Source organism: Chaetodon trifascialis, chromosome 20 (assembly GCF_039877785.1).
Source record: "Chaetodon trifascialis isolate fChaTrf1 chromosome 20, fChaTrf1.hap1, whole genome shotgun sequence".
Lineage (NCBI taxonomy): Eukaryota > Metazoa > Chordata > Actinopteri > Chaetodontiformes > Chaetodontidae > Chaetodon > Chaetodon trifascialis.
In genome coordinates this window covers 22,861,752-22,881,645 of record NC_092075.1, presented here as the reverse complement: position 1 = coordinate 22,881,645, position 19,894 = coordinate 22,861,752, and the positions used below count along the sequence as shown (strand labels likewise).

Here is a 19,894-nt window from a genome sequence, read left to right as displayed (position 1 = left end):
TAATAGTATGGCATGGAATTCTGAGTTCTCAGCAAATACTTTGGTATGTGTCACAAGTAAAAAATTCACATGAACAGTTAAAGCAAGAATATGTCACTATTGTATCTTAAAAATAATTTTGATACACATGGCCCAAAAAAAAAAGTTGCCACCAAAAAAAAAAGGTCACACACTCTAATATTTCGTTGGACCACCTTTAGCTTTGATAACAGCACGCATTTGCTGCACCAAAGCAAAGCCTTTTCTAGCACATCCCAAAGATTCTCAATGGGGATAAGATCTGGACTCTGTGGTGGCCAATCCATGTGTGAAAATGATGTCTCATGATCCCTGAACCACTTGTTCATAATGTGAGCCCGATGAATCCTGGAAGTGTCATCTTGTAATATGCCCATGCCATCAAGGAAGAAAAAAATCCATTGATCGCATAACCTGGTCATTCAGTATATTCAGGTAGTCAGCTGACCATTCCTTGGGCACATAATGTTGCTGGACCTAGACCTGACCAACTGCAGCAACCCCAGATCATAACACTGCCCCCACAGGCTTGTACAGTAGGCGCTAGGCATGAAGGGTGCATTACTTCATCTGCCTCTCTTCTTACCCTGATGCAACCATCACTGGAACGGGGTATATTTGGACTCATCTGACCACATGACCTTTTTCCATTGCTCCAGAGTCCAATCTTTGTGCTCCCTAGCAAATTGAAACCTTTTTCTCCAATTAGCCTCACTGATTATTGGTTTTCTTAATGCTGCTACTCTTCCAGTTTTTAATAATGCGTTGGACAGTTCCGAACCCAATTTTAGTAGTTTCTGCAATCTCCTTGGATGTTTTCTCTGCTTGATGCATGCAAATGATTTGACCCTTCTCAAACAGACTAACATCTTTTCCACGACCACGGAATGTCCATCCATCCATCCATCCATTATCTTCCGCTTATCCGGGGCCGGGTTGCGGGGGGAGCAGTCTGAGCAGGGACGCCCAGACTTCCCTCTCCCCGGACACTTCCTCCAACTCTTCCGGGGGGATCCCGAGGCGTTCCCAGGCCAGCCGAGTGACGTAGTCACCCCAGCGTGTCCTGGGTCTTCCCCGGGGCCTCCTCCCGGTGGGACATGCCTGGAACACCTCCCTAGGGAGGCGTCCAGGGGGCATCCGATAGAGATGCCCGAGCCACCTCAGCTGACTCCTCTCGATGCGGAGGAGCAGCGACTCTACTCTGAGCTCCTCCCGGGTGACAGAGCTCCTCACCCTATCTCTAAGGGAGCGCTCCGCCACCCTGCGGAGGAAACTCATTTCAGCCGCTTGTATCCGGGACCTCGTTCTTTCGGTCATGACCCAAAGTTCATGACCATAGGTGAGGGTAGGAACGTAGATTGACCGGTAAATCGAGAGCTTCGCCTTTCGGCTCAGCTCCTTCTTTACCACGACAGACCGATACAGCGACCGCATTACTGCAGCCGCTGCACCGATCCGCCTGTCAATCTCACGTTCCATCCTTCCCTCACTCGTGAACAGGATCACAAGATACTTAAACTCCTCCACTTGAGGCAGGAACTCTCCCCCAACCTGAAGGGAGCAAGCCACCTTTTTCCGGTTGAGAACCATGGCCTCGGACTTGGAGGTGCTAACTCTCATCCCAGCTGCTTCACACTCGGCTGCGAACCGCCCCAGCGTTCGACCACGGAATGTGTCTTTCAACATTCTTGTTTAAGAAATGAGAAGCTACTCATTGCATCGGTTGGTGTTAAATAACTTGTTGCCAGCTGAGAGATAGTCGCCCATGCAATAATTATCCAATAGGAAGCTCTTACCTATTTGCTTAGTTAAATCCAGGTGGCGACTTTTTTTTCTGGTCAGGCTGTGTACATTACAGGTGAGGACCTCATGTGAGAAGTGCATACCACTTTACGGCACTACGTGATCACACACCTGTTCAATTGCTTGTTAACAACCTGGTACTAACAAGGTGTACCTAATAAAGTCGCCAGTGAGTGTATGTCACTGATTTTGGTGAAACTAGATCATATTTTATGAAGAAAATGCTTTCTGGTTTTCCCTCTGACATCCCCCAGCTGCTCTGCCTTAGCTCTTGCTGATTTACGGAGTTTGATGGAAAGACAGCTTTACTTATTGCACAGGAGGAGGAATTTTGGACCAACAAGAGGAAGACAAGATTTTCAGGGGGCTGAGGTGGTGGGGACCCAGCACTTGCTTGAGGTTTGGCTGTAAAAAGTTAAAAGCTAACTAATGTAATCATAATAAATGTACATGTACAGGTATTCATATGTAAGTGATATATAGTGAATATAAGTGAATTGGTCTCCTTCACTTGCATTCCTTTCACAATGTTGCTTTAAGGGCTTGTAGGGGATTTTCTCATATTTCAAAAGGTTTTACAAAATATTTAACATCTAATTGTTTACACACCATTGTCCTCTATACATTTGAACAAATGAAACCCATCTTTATGGATCTGTGTCTCCAGCCAATCAAAAAGCATATGCTGCCTTCATGTGCTTAAGTTTGAGGTGAGCATGTTTTAGGAACCAAAAGTGACAAAACAAAACATCTTTGTTTTCATTAAACATATTGACAAGTACATGTTGTTGAAGTAGTCTGTTGTGAATTAAAATATACAAAAAATTGGTTACAATCAGTTTTGGTGTCACACACCTGCTCTCAATCACTCAATCAAGACTATATATAGATATATACTATATGAGCACCAAAACACAGATATGTCACATGTACTGAGACATTTCTCCAAGAGATTATTACTGATATTTCAGATATCATTAGAAAATCTGAATAAATTATTGTTTCTTGGCCCATTAGACTTGTTTTTGATCATGTTCCCAGAACTCAGCAATTGACTTGTATGTACAATGTTATTACCAATGATGGAATGAAAATAAGACCAAAGTTATAATAAACCCTAACTTTTCTTTAAACACAAGGAAGAGCTGCTGAACATATCTGGTGGTCTGATTTTATTCGCTGTTGGAAAATGACCTAGTTTGTTTCTGATTTCATAATTTAAGTCAATGAATGTTGAACATATCATGGTCTGGACTTTCAAAGTGAGTTCACATGAAGGCAGCATCAGTCTTGGAAGTTGAAGGAGCCTCATTGTGTTACGTCTGCAGTCACAAGACCTATTAGAGAACCCACACTGACATATTGGTATTGGTACATGCACCCCATGTACCAATATGTTTCCTTACCACAGCTGCCCTGGTTTGATTGTCATTCCCACTCTCTTATCCCTTTCCTGTCTATCCAGCTGTGCTATCATATACATTGAAAAAGACCCCCCAAACCCCAGTGATATCTAATGTGCTCAGAGAGAGAGAGAGAGAGGTGGGTGAGCTGCAGCAGACGTTGTTGTGGTTTAACTAGTTGTCCAGCATCACAATAAAGCTCCAAGCAGGACAGAATACTGATGAAGACAGAGGACATGCCTCCTTTGCCTTGTAAGGGAAATTCTCCTTGTTGCTTGTTGAGAGTTGCTAATTCTTTGAAGAATTATAGACTCGGTGTGATGAATCAGATCTCTTTAATACATGTAGCATGGAGGGAAGACTCATGCAGAGTGTTCTCTCCAGATCTCCACAATGTCTTGGCTTTTATACTTTTCAACAAAAGGACAGATGGTTATCACACACACACCTGGTAATCATAAACCTTTCTTCAAAGACAACGACCATTTGGGAGAGTTCACTCATCCTGTTTCTTTAGGGTTTATACTATACCATAAACTCCTCAGGTACAGTGAATTGTATCTTAACCTTCCCCCTCTATCCTGTGTCCCTCATTGGATGCCCTTTGATGTTCTTTCTCCTCTCAGTGACAGAGGGCCATAAAGAATTTACAATTCATAGACTGACTCCCAGGATTAGTAAATCATCTAATTCCTACAGCCTTCACAGCACTCCTCCTTCTAATCTGTCCTCCTTCCTCTTTACTTCCCTTTCTCGACATTCCCTCTTCTGTCTGTTCACTTCTCTTCCTCCATACATTTTTCTGCACTCGCTCTTTTCCTCTCCTCTCTATCCCATTCTACATATCCCTCTTTTCCTCTTTCTTTCTCACTTCACTCCCTTCAGCACTTCCTTCTTTCTTCCTCTAACCTTCCATCTCTCCTTCTTTCTTTTGTTCCTTTTCCCACTACCTTTTCCACCACTTGCTTATCCCTCATACTTCCTGTCTACCTCATTAATTCCCTTCTTTCTCCCTCCATCCTTTCACTGGTCTTATTCATTGCCCCTGTCTCCCCTCCTGTCTCCCTCTCTCCTTCTCTCTGTCTCTCTGCAGTCCTCCACTCCCTGATTAAATGGCAGCGTGGTGGTTGGTTGAGGATCAGTTCTGTCTGTGCAGTGTGTGGGTGGCAAGGCGAGGACAAGGCAGTATATTAACAAGGATCCCATCGTTAACGAGGTCTCATAAAAAACTCTCCAGGAGCCTGCCACCATAAAGTAACAGAGAATTCAGCTCGTCCTGGTTTGACAAGACAGAAATCGTGTTTGTGTGAGTGGATGTATATCTGTGTGTGTGTGTGTGTGTGTGTGTGTGTATGTGTGTGTGTGTGTGTGTGTGTCACTGTCGACCCTGTCAGAACAGTAATTGGTTTAGTTTCTGTCTCAGCCCTCAGGGTCTCAGCTTATCGACTACTGACTATCACACTACAGCTCCATGTTAGACTGTATATCTCTGGAGAACTCCAGATGTGTTATTTCCACAGAAATATAGATGTGTTTACAAACACAGGCCAAATACCTACAACAAGTAAGCATTGACTGAATGGAAAGAATAAAGTCTGTGCTATCAACACATACGCACTACCAGTCATGAGATACCCCCCTGCTGTAGTCAGATGGCCAGAGGAGGAGATAGAAGCCACTGATATCAAGACAAGGAAGCTCCTCACAATAAATGGAAGGTTTCATCGCAAGTCCAGCGCCCTGAGACTGTACACTAAATGGAGCAAGGGGGTTTCAGGGAGGGAGGGAGTGGTATTCTCTCAATCAGCTTCATGAGGTAGTCACACCTGGAATGGTTTTCAATTAACAGGTGTGCATTGTCAAGAGTTAATTTCTGGAATTTCCCACCTTCTTAATGTGTTTGAGACCATGAGTTGTGTTGTGCAGAGGTAGGGTTGGTACAAAGGTCTATACAGTGAATAGTCCTATTTGACTACTGTTCTAATCCATATTACGGCAAGAACCACTCAACTAAGTAAAGAGAAACGACAGTCCATCATTACTTTACGACATGAAGGTCAGTCAATCTGGAAAATTTCAAGAACTTTGAATGCATCCTCAAGTACAGTCGCAAAGGCCATCAGATGCTATGATGAAATTGGCTATCATGAGGACCATAATATATAAATATGTCCCAATGTATTTTACTCTTTCTTTTCTTCTCTCTACATCACATGCCTTTGTATTCTCCTGCCTTTCTCTCGTCGTTCATTTTTTTTAAATGTAAATGCCGTCATTTAGCTTGTCTTTCTGCTTCCCTCCACTTTCCATGAGCTTTCATTAAAGTCCATCATTTATCTGTCTCTCTATTTTTCTGACTCTTCCTGCCATTTCTCTCTCTCTCTCAGCTGCAAATGCGACCTTCATCTCTCCACTCTTGCTTTTCTTCCATAAAATTTCTCCTCACCCCTTTTAAAGCAATCTTAATGAAAAACAGAATGAAAAAGTAAAAAAAAAAAAATCTTGTTCGGGTAGGTTTCACCATACAGTAAGTGCATCCTGCACAGGTGATACTGAGCTAAATGGTCTCTTCTATTTTTTCATCACATCAATAGGGTTGAAACCCCTTAGAAATGGGGCATTTTTTGTGAGTAATGAATAATAAATATGTTGCATACACCTGTTACATCTACTGCTACTGCTAATGCTACAAACAGCTTTTACTCTATTTTCAATTCAGCCTAGTTTCAGTTAGTTTCCAGAGTGGGTTTGCTCATTTGAGTTTTGTTTTTATTGTTTAAACAAGTTTTAGTTTAGTTTAGTTTGAGTGTTAGATTCTAGGTTCTTGATCTAATCTATTACTAGGTTTTATTATTATAATACAGGGACATCTCAGGAAACTGACAAACTACAATTACAATTACAATTACAGTTTTTGCCCATTGCTTGAACACTATTGACACATGCTTAGACCAAAGTAACAAAACTTGAAGTTTTTGTTACTTTACCTTAAACACAGTGTAACCATACCCTAAATAAAAGTGCTGCTTTGCACTTTAGTTGCAATTCTGCAACACACTTGCTCCTTTATGCAACACGCTTGCTCCTGCACACTACACACTATTTCATACATAAGACACTTCGTTCATAAATGAAATGTCAGGGTATCATTGGGAAAACACCTTCATTCAAAATACAAAACACATTGGGCAATTGGAAATAGTTAGACACACACCAGAAAATACTTACTTACAAAACTGAACACCAATCAGCCACAAATAGGCCTCAGCTAAGCGATAGTTGGCTAATGCTCCTTTTGCACCAAAATTGGAAGTTCTGTGAAACATACAGTACAGTACAGTACATAATACTGTACCATTGAGATGTTACAGTACTGTGTACAGTATACAGTACAGTACTGTAAATACAATAAAGTTTTGTGAAACATGCAGTGATTATATTGAGACCTGGATGACCTGCAATTTTTTGATGCTAAACTCAGACAAAACTGAAGTTATAGTAGTAGGCCCCAAACATCTTAGAAAGTCACTTTCTGATGACATAGCAGTTATGGATGGCATTGCGCTGGCCTCCAGCACCACTGTAAAGAATCTGGGAGTCATCTTTGACCAAGACATGTCCTTTCACTCCCATGTAAAACAAATTTCAAGGACAGCCTTTTTTCACCTACGTAATATCGCAAAAATCAGGCATATTTTGTCTCAAAATGATGCAGAAAAACTAGTCCATGCATTCGTAACTTCCAGGCTGGATTACTGCAATTCCTTACTATCAGGCTGCCCAAATTCGTTGCTGAATATTCTCCAGTTGCTCCAGAACGCTGCAGCACATGTTCTGACAAAAACCAGGAAGAGAGATCATATTTCTCCAATACTCGCCACTTTGCACTGGCTCCCTGTAAAGTTTAGAATAGAGTTTAAAATTCTCCTCCTTACTTACAAAGCCATAAATGGCCAGGCACCTTCTTATCTTAAAGAGCTCATAGTACCTTATTGCCCTACTCGAACACTGCGTTCCCTGAATGCAGGTTTACTTATGGTTCCTAAAGTCTCAAAAAGCAGAACAGGAGTCAGAGCATTTAGCATTCAAGCTCGTCTCCTGTGGAACCATCTTCCAGTCTTTGTCCGGGAGGCAGACACTGTCTCTACATTTAAGAGTAGGCTTAAAACTTTCCTTTTGATAAAGCTTATAGTTAGGGCTGGCTCAGGCTTGTCCTGGACCAGCCCCTAGTTATGCTGCTATAGGATTAGACTGTCGGGGGACCTCCAAAGATACATCAAGCTCCTCTGTCCCTCTGTCCCTCTCCATCTGCACGCTTTCATGTCCTACCACAGCGTGTTACTAACTTAGCTCCTTCCCTCTCCTTCTGTGCTTTGTCGTCTTGCAGGTTACACAGTGGCTGAATCTGGATTGTGGATTCTCCTGCCTTGGCCCTGCCTGACATCCACTGCAACTGCTACTACTGTTATTACATCCACTGTCACTGTTACTGTGACTGCATGTCTCTCTCTCTGTCTCTGTCTCTCTCTCCCTCTCTCTCTGACTGCATGTCTGTCTGTCTGTCTGTCTGTCTGTCTGTCTGTCTGTCTGTCTGTCTGTCTGTCTGTCTGTCTCACTCTCTCTCTCTTGCTCTCCCTCTCTCACCCAACCGGTCGAGGCAGATGGCCGCCCACCCAGAGCCTGGTTCTGCCCGAGGTTTCTGCCTGTTAAAAGGAAGTTTTTCCTCGCCACTGTCGCCAAGTGCTTGCTCATGAGGGAATTGTTGGTTTTCTGTAGATAAAAGAGCTTTGTCTGCACCAGCTCTATATGGAAAGTGTCCTGAGACAACTTCTGTTGTGATTTGGCGCTATACAAATAAAATTGAATTGAATTGAATTGAATTAAAGTAATGTGTATGGTACATACAGTAAAGTACAGTATATACATTACTGTAAAAAATAACCAAACCAATAACAATTTGTGTTTGCATTTTCCTTTTTTCCAGCTTCACAGAATGCTCTGAGAAACTGAATAAAAACAGTGAAAATGAAAGACTGCAGTGTTTTATATAAAGTACACTAGTGTGTTCCTGCTAATCTGAAAGTGTATTAGATATAAGATAAGATAAGATAAGATAAGATAAGATAAGATAAGATAAGATAAGATAAGATAAGATATACCTTTATTAGTCCCACAGTGGGGAAATTTCAGGTATTACAGCAGCAAAAGTGGATAGCAAACATAGAGGGCATCAGTAAAAAGACATTAAATATCAAACCAAACAATATAAACAAGGAATAATGAATATGAAAAAACAATACTGATATTGCACATTGATATGAACATTGCACATTGATATGATTGATGTGATTGCACATTGATATGAGCATGAACAATCACATTGAATGATAGTGCTCCTGACTGGAGTATTGATCATGAATAGGTTCCTATTTTGCACATAGGAATTGATATATTGCACCTTAAATGGAAATTCACCTGAACAAATATTTTCACAGTATGAATGAGCACGGTTAATGTGTATTATAGTGCAGTCATATTGAAAGTCTTGTGAGTGTGTGGTCTACTGGGAGCACTGCTGGTTGTAGAGTCTGACTGCTGCAGGAAGGAAGGACCTGCAATAGCGTTCCTTCACACACTTTGGGTGAAGCAGTCTGTCGCTGAAGGAGCTATCCAGTGCTGTTAAAGTGTCCTGCAGGGGTGGGAGTCATTCTCAATCATGGATGACAGCTTAGCCATCATCCTCCTCTCTCCTACCACATCCACTGAGTCGAGGGGGCATCCCAGGACAGAGCTGGCCTTCTTGATCAGTTTGTCAAGTCTCTTCCTGTCAGCCATCAAGATGTTGCTCCCCCAGCAGACCACTCCATAAAAGATGGCTGATGCCACCACAGTGTCATAAAAGATCTTCAGGAGTGCCCCCTGCACTCCAAATGACCTCAGCCTCCTAAGCAGATAAAGTATGCTCTGGCCTTTCTTGTAAAGTGCGATTGTGTTGTGATTCCAGTCCAGTTTATTGTTCAGGTGAACACCCAGGTACTTATAAGATGTCACCATCTCAATGTCCGTTCCCTGGATGTTCACTGGTGTCAGGGGGCAGAATGTTCGTCTGCAGAAATCCACCACCAGTTCTTTGGTTTTCCCTGCATTGATCTGGAGGCAGTTCCACTGGCACCAGTCCACAAAGTCCTGCGTTAGTTCTCTGTACTCTCTGTCATTCCCATCTGTGATGAGGCTGACGATTGCAGAGTCATCAGAGAACTTCTGCAGGTGACAGGTGGGTGTGTTGTATGAGAAGTCTGCAGTGTAGAGGGTGAAGAGGAACGGAGCCAGGACCGTTCTCTGCGGGGCCCCCGTGCTGCAGACGACCGTGTCGGACACACAGTCCCGGGTCCTCACATGCTGTGGACGGTTGGTGAGATAGTCCAGAATCCAGTGTGTGAGGTGATGGTTCACCCCGGTGTGCTTCAGCTTGTCCCTCAGAAGTGCAGAACATTCACAGATTCAGAGTTCCTTTATTGATCCCTGAGGAGAAATTGTTTTTTGTAGCAGTACTCCATACAAAATAGGATTATAGATTAGAATAAAATTAGAAAGAAAGAACGAGAAGGAATGAATATAAAGGCAATATAAAAAAAAACAAAAAACAAAAACAGAGTATTAATATGAAAGAGGCTGCACGGTGGAACAGCAGGTAGTGCGCGTGCCTCACAGCAAGAAGGTCGCAGGTTCGATTCCCAGGTCGGGCCTTTCTGTGTGAAGTTGCATGTTCTTCCCGTGCATGCGTGGGTTCTCTCCAGGTACTCCGGCTTCCTCCCACAGACCAAAAACATGCACATTAGGTCGATTGGTGACTCTAAATTGCCCCTAGTTGTGAGTGTGAGCGTGAATGGTTGTGTGTATGTGCCCTGCGACCGGCTGGCGACCGGTCCAGGGTGTACCCCGCCTCCCGCCCCTTGACAGCCGAGATAGGCTCCGGCCCTCCCGCGACCCCGAAAGGGATAAGGGATAGAAAATGGATGGATGGATAATATGAAAGATATATGTAAGTAAGAAATATACAACACGATAAAATAAAATGTACAGCAATAAAACAAATATATATAAATATATTATACATATACTGAGCAATTGGATGTGCAAAAATTGAAGTAGGATGTGCAAAATTGAAAGGGAAAATATATATTAGAATTACTATATATACTGAATATTTGATGTGCAGAAACTGAAATTGGAAAATATACATCAAAACAGACAGTGACAGTGAAAGTCCAAGGGCCATTCAGAGGGAGGAGTTGTACAGGTTGATGGCCACAGGCAGGAATGATTTCCTGTCACGTTCAATCCTTAGTTTTGGTGGTATGAGTCTCTCACTGAATGTACTCCTGTGCCTGGCCAATACATCGTGAAGTGGGTGTGAGAAGTTGTCCATGATAGTCCTTAGCTTATTCAGCATCCTCCTCTCTGACACCACCGTCAGAGAGTCACACTCCATCCCCACAATGTCACTGGCCTTGCAGATCAGTTTGTTGAGTCTGTTGGCGTCTGCCATCCTCAGCCTGCTGCCCCAGCACGCAACAGCATACAGAATAGCACTTGCCACCACAGACTCATAAAAAGTCCTGAGTATAGTCCGGCAGATGTTGAAGGACCTCAGTCATCTCAGGAAATAGAGACGACTCTGGCCCTTCCTGTAGAGAGCGTCAGTGTTCTTTGCCCAGTCCAGTTTATTGTCAATATGTACCCCCAGGTACTTGTAATCCTCCACAATGTCCACACAATGGTATTGAAAGCACTGGAGAAATCAAAAAACATGATTCTCACAGTACTCCCACGTTTCTCCAGGTGAGAGAGAGCTCGGTGTTGAAGGAAGGTGATGGCGTCGTCCACCCCAATGCCAGGCTGGTAGGCAAACTGAAGTGGATCTAGTGATGGGCTCACCAAGGGGCGGAGATGAACAAGGACCAGCTGCTCTAGGGTCTTCATTAGGTGGGATGTTAGTGCCACCGGCCTGTAGCTGCTTGGGGTGCGTAGTCTTAGGCAACGGTACCACGCAGGATGTTTTCCATAGCTGTGGCACTCTCCCAGCTTCAGGCTCAGATTGAACATGCATTCAACAATCCCACACAGCTGATCTGCGCAGGACTAAAGGAGCCTGGAGCTGATGCTGTCTGGGCCTGCAGCCTTCCTCACCTTGATTCTCCGGAGCTGGTTTCTCACCTGGGTTGTTGTGAGGGACAGTTTGGTGCAGGGGGGCTGTGTGCTGGAGGGTGTGGGTGGAGGGGTTGAGTTGATGTGGTGAGCGGTGGGGGGTGGCTGTGAGCTGAGTGTTGCAGAAGGGGAAAGGGGGGGGCTGCAACATGGGTGACTGGGCCGGGGGAGGGGCACATGACTGATCAAATCTGTTGAAGAATTAGTTCAGGTCGTTCGCCCACTTTTGGTCCCCTGCAGCTTGAGAGTCAGGTTTCTTGTCGCCAGAGATAGTTTTTAGGCCTCTCCAGACTCCACTGACATTTTTTTCCTGCAGCTGAACCTCCATCTTCCTTCTGTAGTTGTTTTTTCCCTCACAAATCTTCCTTCTCAGCTTCTTTTGCACAGCCTTCAGCTCATCCTTATTTCCTGACTTAAAGGCCCTCTTCTTCTCCTTAAGGAGAGCCTTTATGTCGGGGTTAATCCACGGTTTGTTGTTGGAAAAACACTGTACAGTCCTGGTGGGTATGGTGTTTTCCACACAGAAGTTAATATAGTCCATTATGCAGTGTGTGAGACCCTAAATGTCCTCTCCGTGAGAATCACAGAATTCCTCCCATGATGATGAAGTGTATGCCTCCTTGGTGTTGGCATAACACAAGTCCAGTATCTTATTGCCTCTAGTGCAACATGTAACATACTGGGTGAAGTTGGGCAGAGTGGAGGATGGAGAGGCATGATTAAAGTCCCCAGAGATAAGAAGGAGGGCCTGTGGGTGCTCTGTCTGCAGCCTGCTTGTGACAGAGTGGAGTGCATCACAGGCTGCATCAGCATTAGCAGAGGGGGGAATATACACAGATATTGGGATAACATGCGAGAATTCCCGCGGCAGGTGATATGGCCTCATGCTAACAGCTAACAGTTCAGTGTCCTTGCAGCAGAGTTGTTCTTTAATAGTGATGTGTCCAGAGTTCCACCATTTGTCATTCACAAACACTGCCAGCCCTCCTCCTTTCCTCTTACCACTCTCTCTCGTCCTGTCCGCCTGCTTAAAGCCGTCCAAAGCAGTATGGGGTCCCCAGACACGGTCGTAAACAATGAAAAAAACAAGAGAAAGACAAGAGCAAACACGGCGACTTTGATGGAGTGTGTATCATTTTGTCATCAGAGTGACATTTTGAAAAAGGATTGTTAGGTTTTGATAACAGAGTTTCAGTTTGACATAGATGTGAATACTTTATTTCCCAGTGTTGTGTCTTTGTTTGCTTGTGTGCAGAGTTTTGACACAGTGAGCCAAGTTTTACAAAAAGTGTCCAAGCAAGGGGCAAAAAATGTAATCATTTGGCAGACGCTTTTATCCCCGCTAAAATTATTATTATTATTATTATTATTATTATTATTATTATTATTATTATTATTATTATTAATGCTGAAGTATCCTCCAGCATGTGGACTGCCGAGGCCAGGGCAGAAACCACAACCACAAACCACCAACCTCCTGATTGGTAGACGACCACTCTACCTCCTGAGTAAAAATACAATGAAGGCTATTGACTCACAGTCATGTAGACATGCACAAATGAATCAGCATGCTTATTGTGTTGAAAAATTTGACCAAATTGAAAAGACTAAAACTAAAGTGATTTGTTGTATATTTTTCTTGTACTGTCGTTTAGTTTTGGAAGTACACAATATTGGTTTAGTTTATTTAATTATTTATTTTTTTAAGTCTCATTTTTATTTTATTTGAGTTAACTGATTTCACCTGGTTTCAATTTTTAAATTTTGTTTTAGTCAAATATAACAATTACTACTACTACTCTTTTAATTCTGCCAGTGCTAGTACTACTAGTACTATTTCTACTAATGTTTTTGCTATCCCCAGTACAGTATATTTGCAACATATCACGTGTGTCAATATTATCAGTGAATTGTGTGTGATCATACCTGTCAGAGATCGCGTGACAGCGCTCTCATACAGAGGAACTCCCTCTCCGGCATTATTGAATGCCTTTAGAGAAATCACATAGTGCGAGCTTGGCTCTGAGAGACAGGGAGACAGACAGAAGCATGACGAGTCATTTTAAAGAATATTCAGCAAATACAACATAATACATTGTCATTTTAAGATGTAACTGTTGAGATAATTTGCTTTATTATATTACTTTATACTTTATTAAACTATTTCTTTCCCCTTCTATGTGCTTCAACAAGACATATTTATTTAAATGTTAGGACAGTAAAGTAAGTGGGGAAAACTGTAAGAAAGGTAAGCACTGATTTACTTTGACTTTACTATGACCATATTTTCATATCTCATATGACAAATATTCCGGGTACTCCGGCTTCCTCCCACAGACCAAAAACATGCTCATTAGGTTCATTGGTGACTGTAAAATTGCCCATAGGTGTGAGTGTGTGTGTAAATGGTTGTGTGTTTGTGCCCTGTGATCGACTGGCGACCGGTCCAGGGTGTACCCCGCCTCTCGCCCGTTCACGGCTGGGATAGGCTCCAGCACCCCGGCAACCCCGAAAGGGATACGCGGTATAGGAGATGGATGGATGGATGGATGGATATGACAAATATTGCAGACAACATCATAAATATTTTCTTATCTATCTGTTGTGTCTTGTGTTGACAGGCTAACATACACTGCAATCATAAATTCGCTCCAAAATTATTGGTCATGGTAAATGGATTGCATTTTATATAGCACTTTTCTAGTGTTATCGACCACTCAAAGTGTTTTACTACACAAGCCAGCAGTCACCTATTGACACACAGGACTCTATTTTCGACTCCCCTGCCGGCGTGGTGCAGGCACCGCGCAAAGTCAGGTCCGATGGGGCGTGGCGGCGCAGACATTGGTATTTTCGTGCACTGCGCCGCCGGCGCATCTCCTCCTCCTTCTCATTTCAGTCTGACCTAGCGGTGCAACTTGGAAAGAGGGAGGGGAGAAGGCGTGGAGTGGGTTTGACACAGCCGAGTCAAATCTTCACCAATCACACCAGCTCCTCGCCTCACCTTTAAGAATGCCGCTGGCGAGGTGCATGGCAAGTTTCGAGGATGACTGAGCCCGCACAGGAAAGTGTCCGATGCCCAAACTTCTCCCAGGAGGAGACTGATGTCACTCATGTCTCATGACATCCGTTTGTCAAAGCAATGATGTAGTGTGAAAAGAGCTCAGCCTGTACCAGCTCTATATGGAAAGCGTCCTGAGACAACTTCTGTTGTGATTTGGCGCGATACAAATAAAATTGAATTGAATTGAATTGAATTGAATTGAATTGAATTGAATTGAATTGAATTGAATTGAATTGAATGTACTCCATCTTTGTAGATAACATTAAGCGTTACTATGATAACATTTGTATTTGGAATGAAATGACGTGGGTAATAGCGAACATCAATCATCACTTACGTTTTTTCCATGTGTCTGTCTCTCTCTGTCTCTCGAGTGCTCTGAGATAGATGCAGTATATATGCTCTGTAGGATGCCACGGCTGTTTCTGGTTGGCACAGCAACGTCAATTGATTAGTTCGCATCCCTGTTTCACCTGTGTACATTCAGTCCGGGTGAGTGACCATTATGCGTGCCGAACGCACTTGCGATGTGGTCAGATGAGATACTGATCAAAATATAGGTCTGACTGTATGTGCTGACTCAGATAGTTGCATTGAATTGCGGCTGTTGCTAATAATTGATCGCAGTGAAATGCCAAACACTGTGGAAACCTGACTGTGAGGTATTGGTGACGTGAGCACTCGACTTCGCAGGTTTACGAAAATCCACTTGCCCGGCGGAGTTGACCAGGTCTGGGGTGGCGAGCTTTCAGCGCACTTTTGCGCCGTCGGCGCAGACTGAAATGGACGAAAATCTAAATGCGCCGGCTCATTATGCCGACACCTGCCCCTACTACGCCGCAATGCCCATCCTGGCGCACCTCTGTACGCCTCGGTTTACCAAAATACCAAGTGCACCATGTGCCTGCCTGCGCTCCACGAAAATACCACTGCGCCGGTGGCGCAGCCTGCGCCGCGTCGGTGACGGAGTCGAAAATAGAGCCCACACATTCATACCCTGGTGACAGACTACCATGCAAGGTGCCAGCTGCTCATCAGAAGTGATAGTCATTCACATCCACTCATACACCAATGGCACAGCCATCAGGAGGAATTTGGGGTTCAGTGTCTTACCCAAGGACACCTCAAATTGCAGACTGTAGAAGCCATGGATCGAACCACTGACCTTCATATTAATGCCATAGCTGCCCCATTGTAGAAAAAATGGTAAAGTTTACCTCAGGTTTAAAGGAATTGACATTTTTTTCTTAGTCCTGAGCTGGCTTTGTCACATGATGATTGTAAATGTGTGAACTGATTGACTTGATTTGATGACACTGAATGTTAACAGTGTTGACTGCTCATGTCTCCCTCTCTCTGCAGGTGTCTCTGACTATGTGGACCGTTAGATTAGTGTTACATCAGAAGTTTCTGACACCACTGTCACTTTGCCCTTCAGCAATGCATTCAGCACACCTGCTTGGGCAGTCTACTGAAATAAGCCAAAATCAGGTCACATATTTTCTTCTTGCATCAGATTTGTTGACCACTTCATGTGTGGTCATAAAGGAGGTCATAAATAAGGCACCCCTTCTTAAATATTGGTTCTTGTGATTTTTTATTTAGCTATTTATTTTTGTTGTTTTGTTTTTTGAGGAATTCATGTATTGTTTTATTTTACACTTTGGATTCATGGTATTGCTTAGTTATAGATATGTATTATGCTCCAGTTTCTGCACACTGGCATAGTGCATTGTTGGAGAGAAAAGTCGACTAAGTGTCATTATCAACATTTGCCACAAGGGGAGTGTACCGTTTAATGAGATCTTCTATCAGGAGTATGTAAACAGATTCCCCACACTGTAGTGCAGTGCTGTAACATGATACTGGACAGAAGCATGTTAACAGCAGTGAGTTATTATGCTTGTGTGTGTTTGTAGGTAAGCAGTCAGTCACTGAACATGTTTTGGCTTAAGTCGAGTTGCTGTTGACAGCCATGTTCACTTAGCAGCTAAGGTAACTTTTGCCAGTGGCACCGGGACCCTATGGCAGTATGAGTGAGCAGTCTGTGTACTTACTGCTTTGTAACATATTTGTAAAATATGTAGCGCTGAAAAACTGGAGTAACAATAATATTTTGCATAATAATATTGTTTTGTGTTTTAGATAAATAGATGGGAAAGGAACGAGTATGTAGATAGAATCCACATATTGTTGTGCAGTGCTGTGACATGATGCAGGACAGATGTTAACAACGGTGTGCTATCCTGCTTGCTATCCTGCTGGGTCAAACAAACACAGGACTTTCACCCAGGAGACCACTGTTTGTGTCCTGTGTGAAACCGAAATTCAATGTTGACTTATTTTGACATAGATAACATACTTATGTTAGGTCATGTATACAACAATAATGTATTTATTTTAATCCAAAGCATTATATTTTTCTAAACCTAACAAAGTAGTTTTGGTATATAAACCTAAGGCAACTCCAAGTTTTTTCAAAATGTTAAGCATGTGACTATACGAAGGTCTGGTACGACAAAGATCTGGTTAGACCTTAACTAATAAACCGTGACTGTGACTGACAACCGAGGTCTGGTATGCCTGTCTCTGGTACCTTCCAATGGTCATATATGTCATTTCGGGATGGATCATATATGTAATTTTAGGAGTCATTGGCGATCAGCCTATTCAGTCATTTAGGTATGAAGACATGTTGAATATTTCTTGTTTGAAGTTAGCAGTCTTCTCCTAGCAGACAGACTAGATGCAGTATTTCTGTACTGGAAGCATATTTTCACCTAGGTTTTCAATGGAGTAGTATCTTTGCTTGCTGTCCACTCGGACGGTCTCGGCATAGGGACTTCCAACTCCATAACCAATGATGTAACCTCGAACTAGGATGATTGGGCTGAGGGGTGGCGTCCAGGACATGATGATGCTATTGGGAAGTGGCCTGACGTGCAGAGAGCTGGGCTGGTCGGGCACCTGACTTTCTGTAAAAACACAAACAATGGAATGTCACACCAAAGGAAAAGACAGCAGGAGATGGTGGACCTCAGACCTCAGTATTTCTGCAGCCCTGGCTACAGGCCTCGGCCTCCACCACCAGCAGTTTTGAAGCCATGCCTGTTAGCAGCAACTGTGATAGATACTTAAAGCACTTGAGCGAACAGATGCTAACCCTGTTAGCTATGTATTAAGCCCTAACAAGGCCTGACACTGTGTTTTTCCTCGCATCAGATTAGATCAGATTAATGTGCTCGTAGTCCTCTGGGGGAGACACCTCATATAACTTATTGAGTGATAATCCATTGAAATGAGATTTCCGTCTCCCTCTGTCCCAGCCTGGAAACACAGTTAGCATGGATGTGTTTGTTTGTTTGTTTTTTTATTTTTATCTCAGCAGCTTCCTGCTCACTGGGACATCCTCCTCCTGAACTTTAGCCTGAGGTCATCTTTTCTAATAATTCTTCTTATGACCAAACCCAAAAGCTACCAGCCAGTTATTTGGTTGTTTTCTATTTATTTATTTATTTATTTATTTATTCTCTATCCATTCATTTCTTTCACATTCTTTCATTTTCACTTTATCCAGTGAAAAGAACATCTTCCTCAGGTAATCATTTCTAGGTGTTTATTTCTTTCTAACTTTTGCAAAACTGTCTTCCTTTTAATTACATTTCATGAAATTTATAACAGTCAGGTCACAGCACCTTCAATTTAGGGCCAAATGATGGAGGTGCTTCAGCAACTATATGTATATATATATTTTTTCTCATTTTTTGAACAGTAGCCTGGTGAGACTTCAATGTTCATTAAACACCAGACAACTGAACTACCTGATGTTTAAAAAATGAAGAGACAGCTTTTCTGTTATTTGAATTAAAAACTAAAAAATGTTGTCCTGAGGATGGTGTCTATACTGTATATTGTGCTTTATGACAACAGCAACAATTTCCAGGGATTTGTCATATGTCAAATAGCCTACACACTAAATAGTTTGGTGGTACAGCTTCTGTGGTCATCATTATTATAAGCGAAAGAAACAAAGGAAGAAAGAGTTTCTTTTCGACTTGAAAGCAAAAGCAAAGGTGGGAAAGCCTTTTGGGTTATAAACAGAAAATTCATCTCTCTACTGTACTCTGTTTTATTACAAGTTGATATGGTGCTAAAAAAGAAAAAAAGTAAACAGCAGAGTTTAAGTAGTGTTTTCTTCCGCTACTTGTACATGTGTTTTTCATTGCTCTCATTAGTTGTCTCGTTTAATTATCTCCAGCACATTTCATGGAAATGCATTTATTCAATTTTATGCTCTGACAGTATCTTGTCCAAAATCTTTCCCTCCCTTTCTTTTCTTTTCCTCTCTCGTCTACATCAGCCTTGTTCTTCTGACCTCCCATCTCTCGTCCCTTGAGTCAAATCTTTAGTTCATCAATCCATCTCAGCCCTTAACTAGTTAATTATTTATGTGTGTGTTGGGCCAGTGGAGGTATTTAAATGCTCTTGAACAGATCACTGCGATCACACGCATGCACAAACAGATGCACACACACGTGCACACGCAAACTCTCTCTCTCTCTCTCTCTCTCTCTCTCTCTCTCTCTCTCTCTCTCTCTCTCTCTCTCTCTCTCTCTCAATTTCTTTCTGTTCTTACCATCCAGGTCGTTCTCTGGTGTCTCAGTGGTGTACCAGTCACTGGCTGGGCCTGTACCATTCACTGTCATGGCTGCTACCTGGAAACTGTACTGACTGCCCTTCTCTAGACCTGACAGAGCAAGAGAGAGATTTTGATTTTTAACCAACATTTATTTATCTTTATGTTGACTGCATAAAGCCATTATACATGAAATGAAAAAAAAAAAAAAAAAAAATCACAGAGGTTTTGGATTACATCGGCACATGTCCAAAAAGTAATTTTCCCTTTGTTAATAGGGCAGACCCATAACCCCATATCACCTGAAAACTGTCCAGGTCTTGAGCTGCTCTGTAAAAACTGAATTCTACTAACAGTATGGACTTCAGCATTTTCACAAAAACAGGAACCACATCAACATTCAGTGCTTCCTCCACCTACCTCCTCCGGTTTACATACATCTTTGCCTGTCCTACAACACTGTTCAGTTTCTGATATGTGTTCTTCTGCAGGCAAGTGTACTTAACACCTCAAATTAAAACCTGCTTTGTAAAAACATCTACGTCCAGTCAGCTCCGTCACCTGGCCCAGCGTGGAAACTCGTGCAGTGTAGCTAGGACTGTTCAAATGTCGTCCAAACAATACAGTTCTATTTCTTCCATATAGAGATTGGCCATGCATCTGTCTGTAGAAACCATGGTTGTACTGGAAAAAGGTAGTTGCCTTTTGAAAGCACTTTGAAGTACCATGACCTGGATGAATCTTCACATGGCAAATTTAAAA

The 19,894-nt window shown here is 42.7% G+C and overlaps 1 protein-coding gene across 7 annotated transcripts in view; it reads right to left on the bottom strand.

Annotated features, from left to right (window-relative positions):
• dcc (DCC netrin 1 receptor) overlaps positions 1 to 19,894 on the bottom strand; it is a 427,309-nt gene that overhangs the window by 157,322 nt on the left and 250,093 nt on the right. For all 7 annotated transcript variants that reach the window (XM_070989802.1, XM_070989803.1, XM_070989805.1 and 4 more), the window contains exons 14-16: positions 19,133 to 19,243; positions 17,277 to 17,471; positions 13,359 to 13,454 (exon numbers count right to left, since the gene is read on the bottom strand). In XM_070989802.1, the coding sequence (XP_070845903.1) occupies positions 13,359 to 13,454; positions 17,277 to 17,471; positions 19,133 to 19,243 (402 nt within the window). The remainder of the gene's footprint in view (positions 1 to 13,358; positions 13,455 to 17,276; positions 17,472 to 19,132; positions 19,244 to 19,894) is intronic.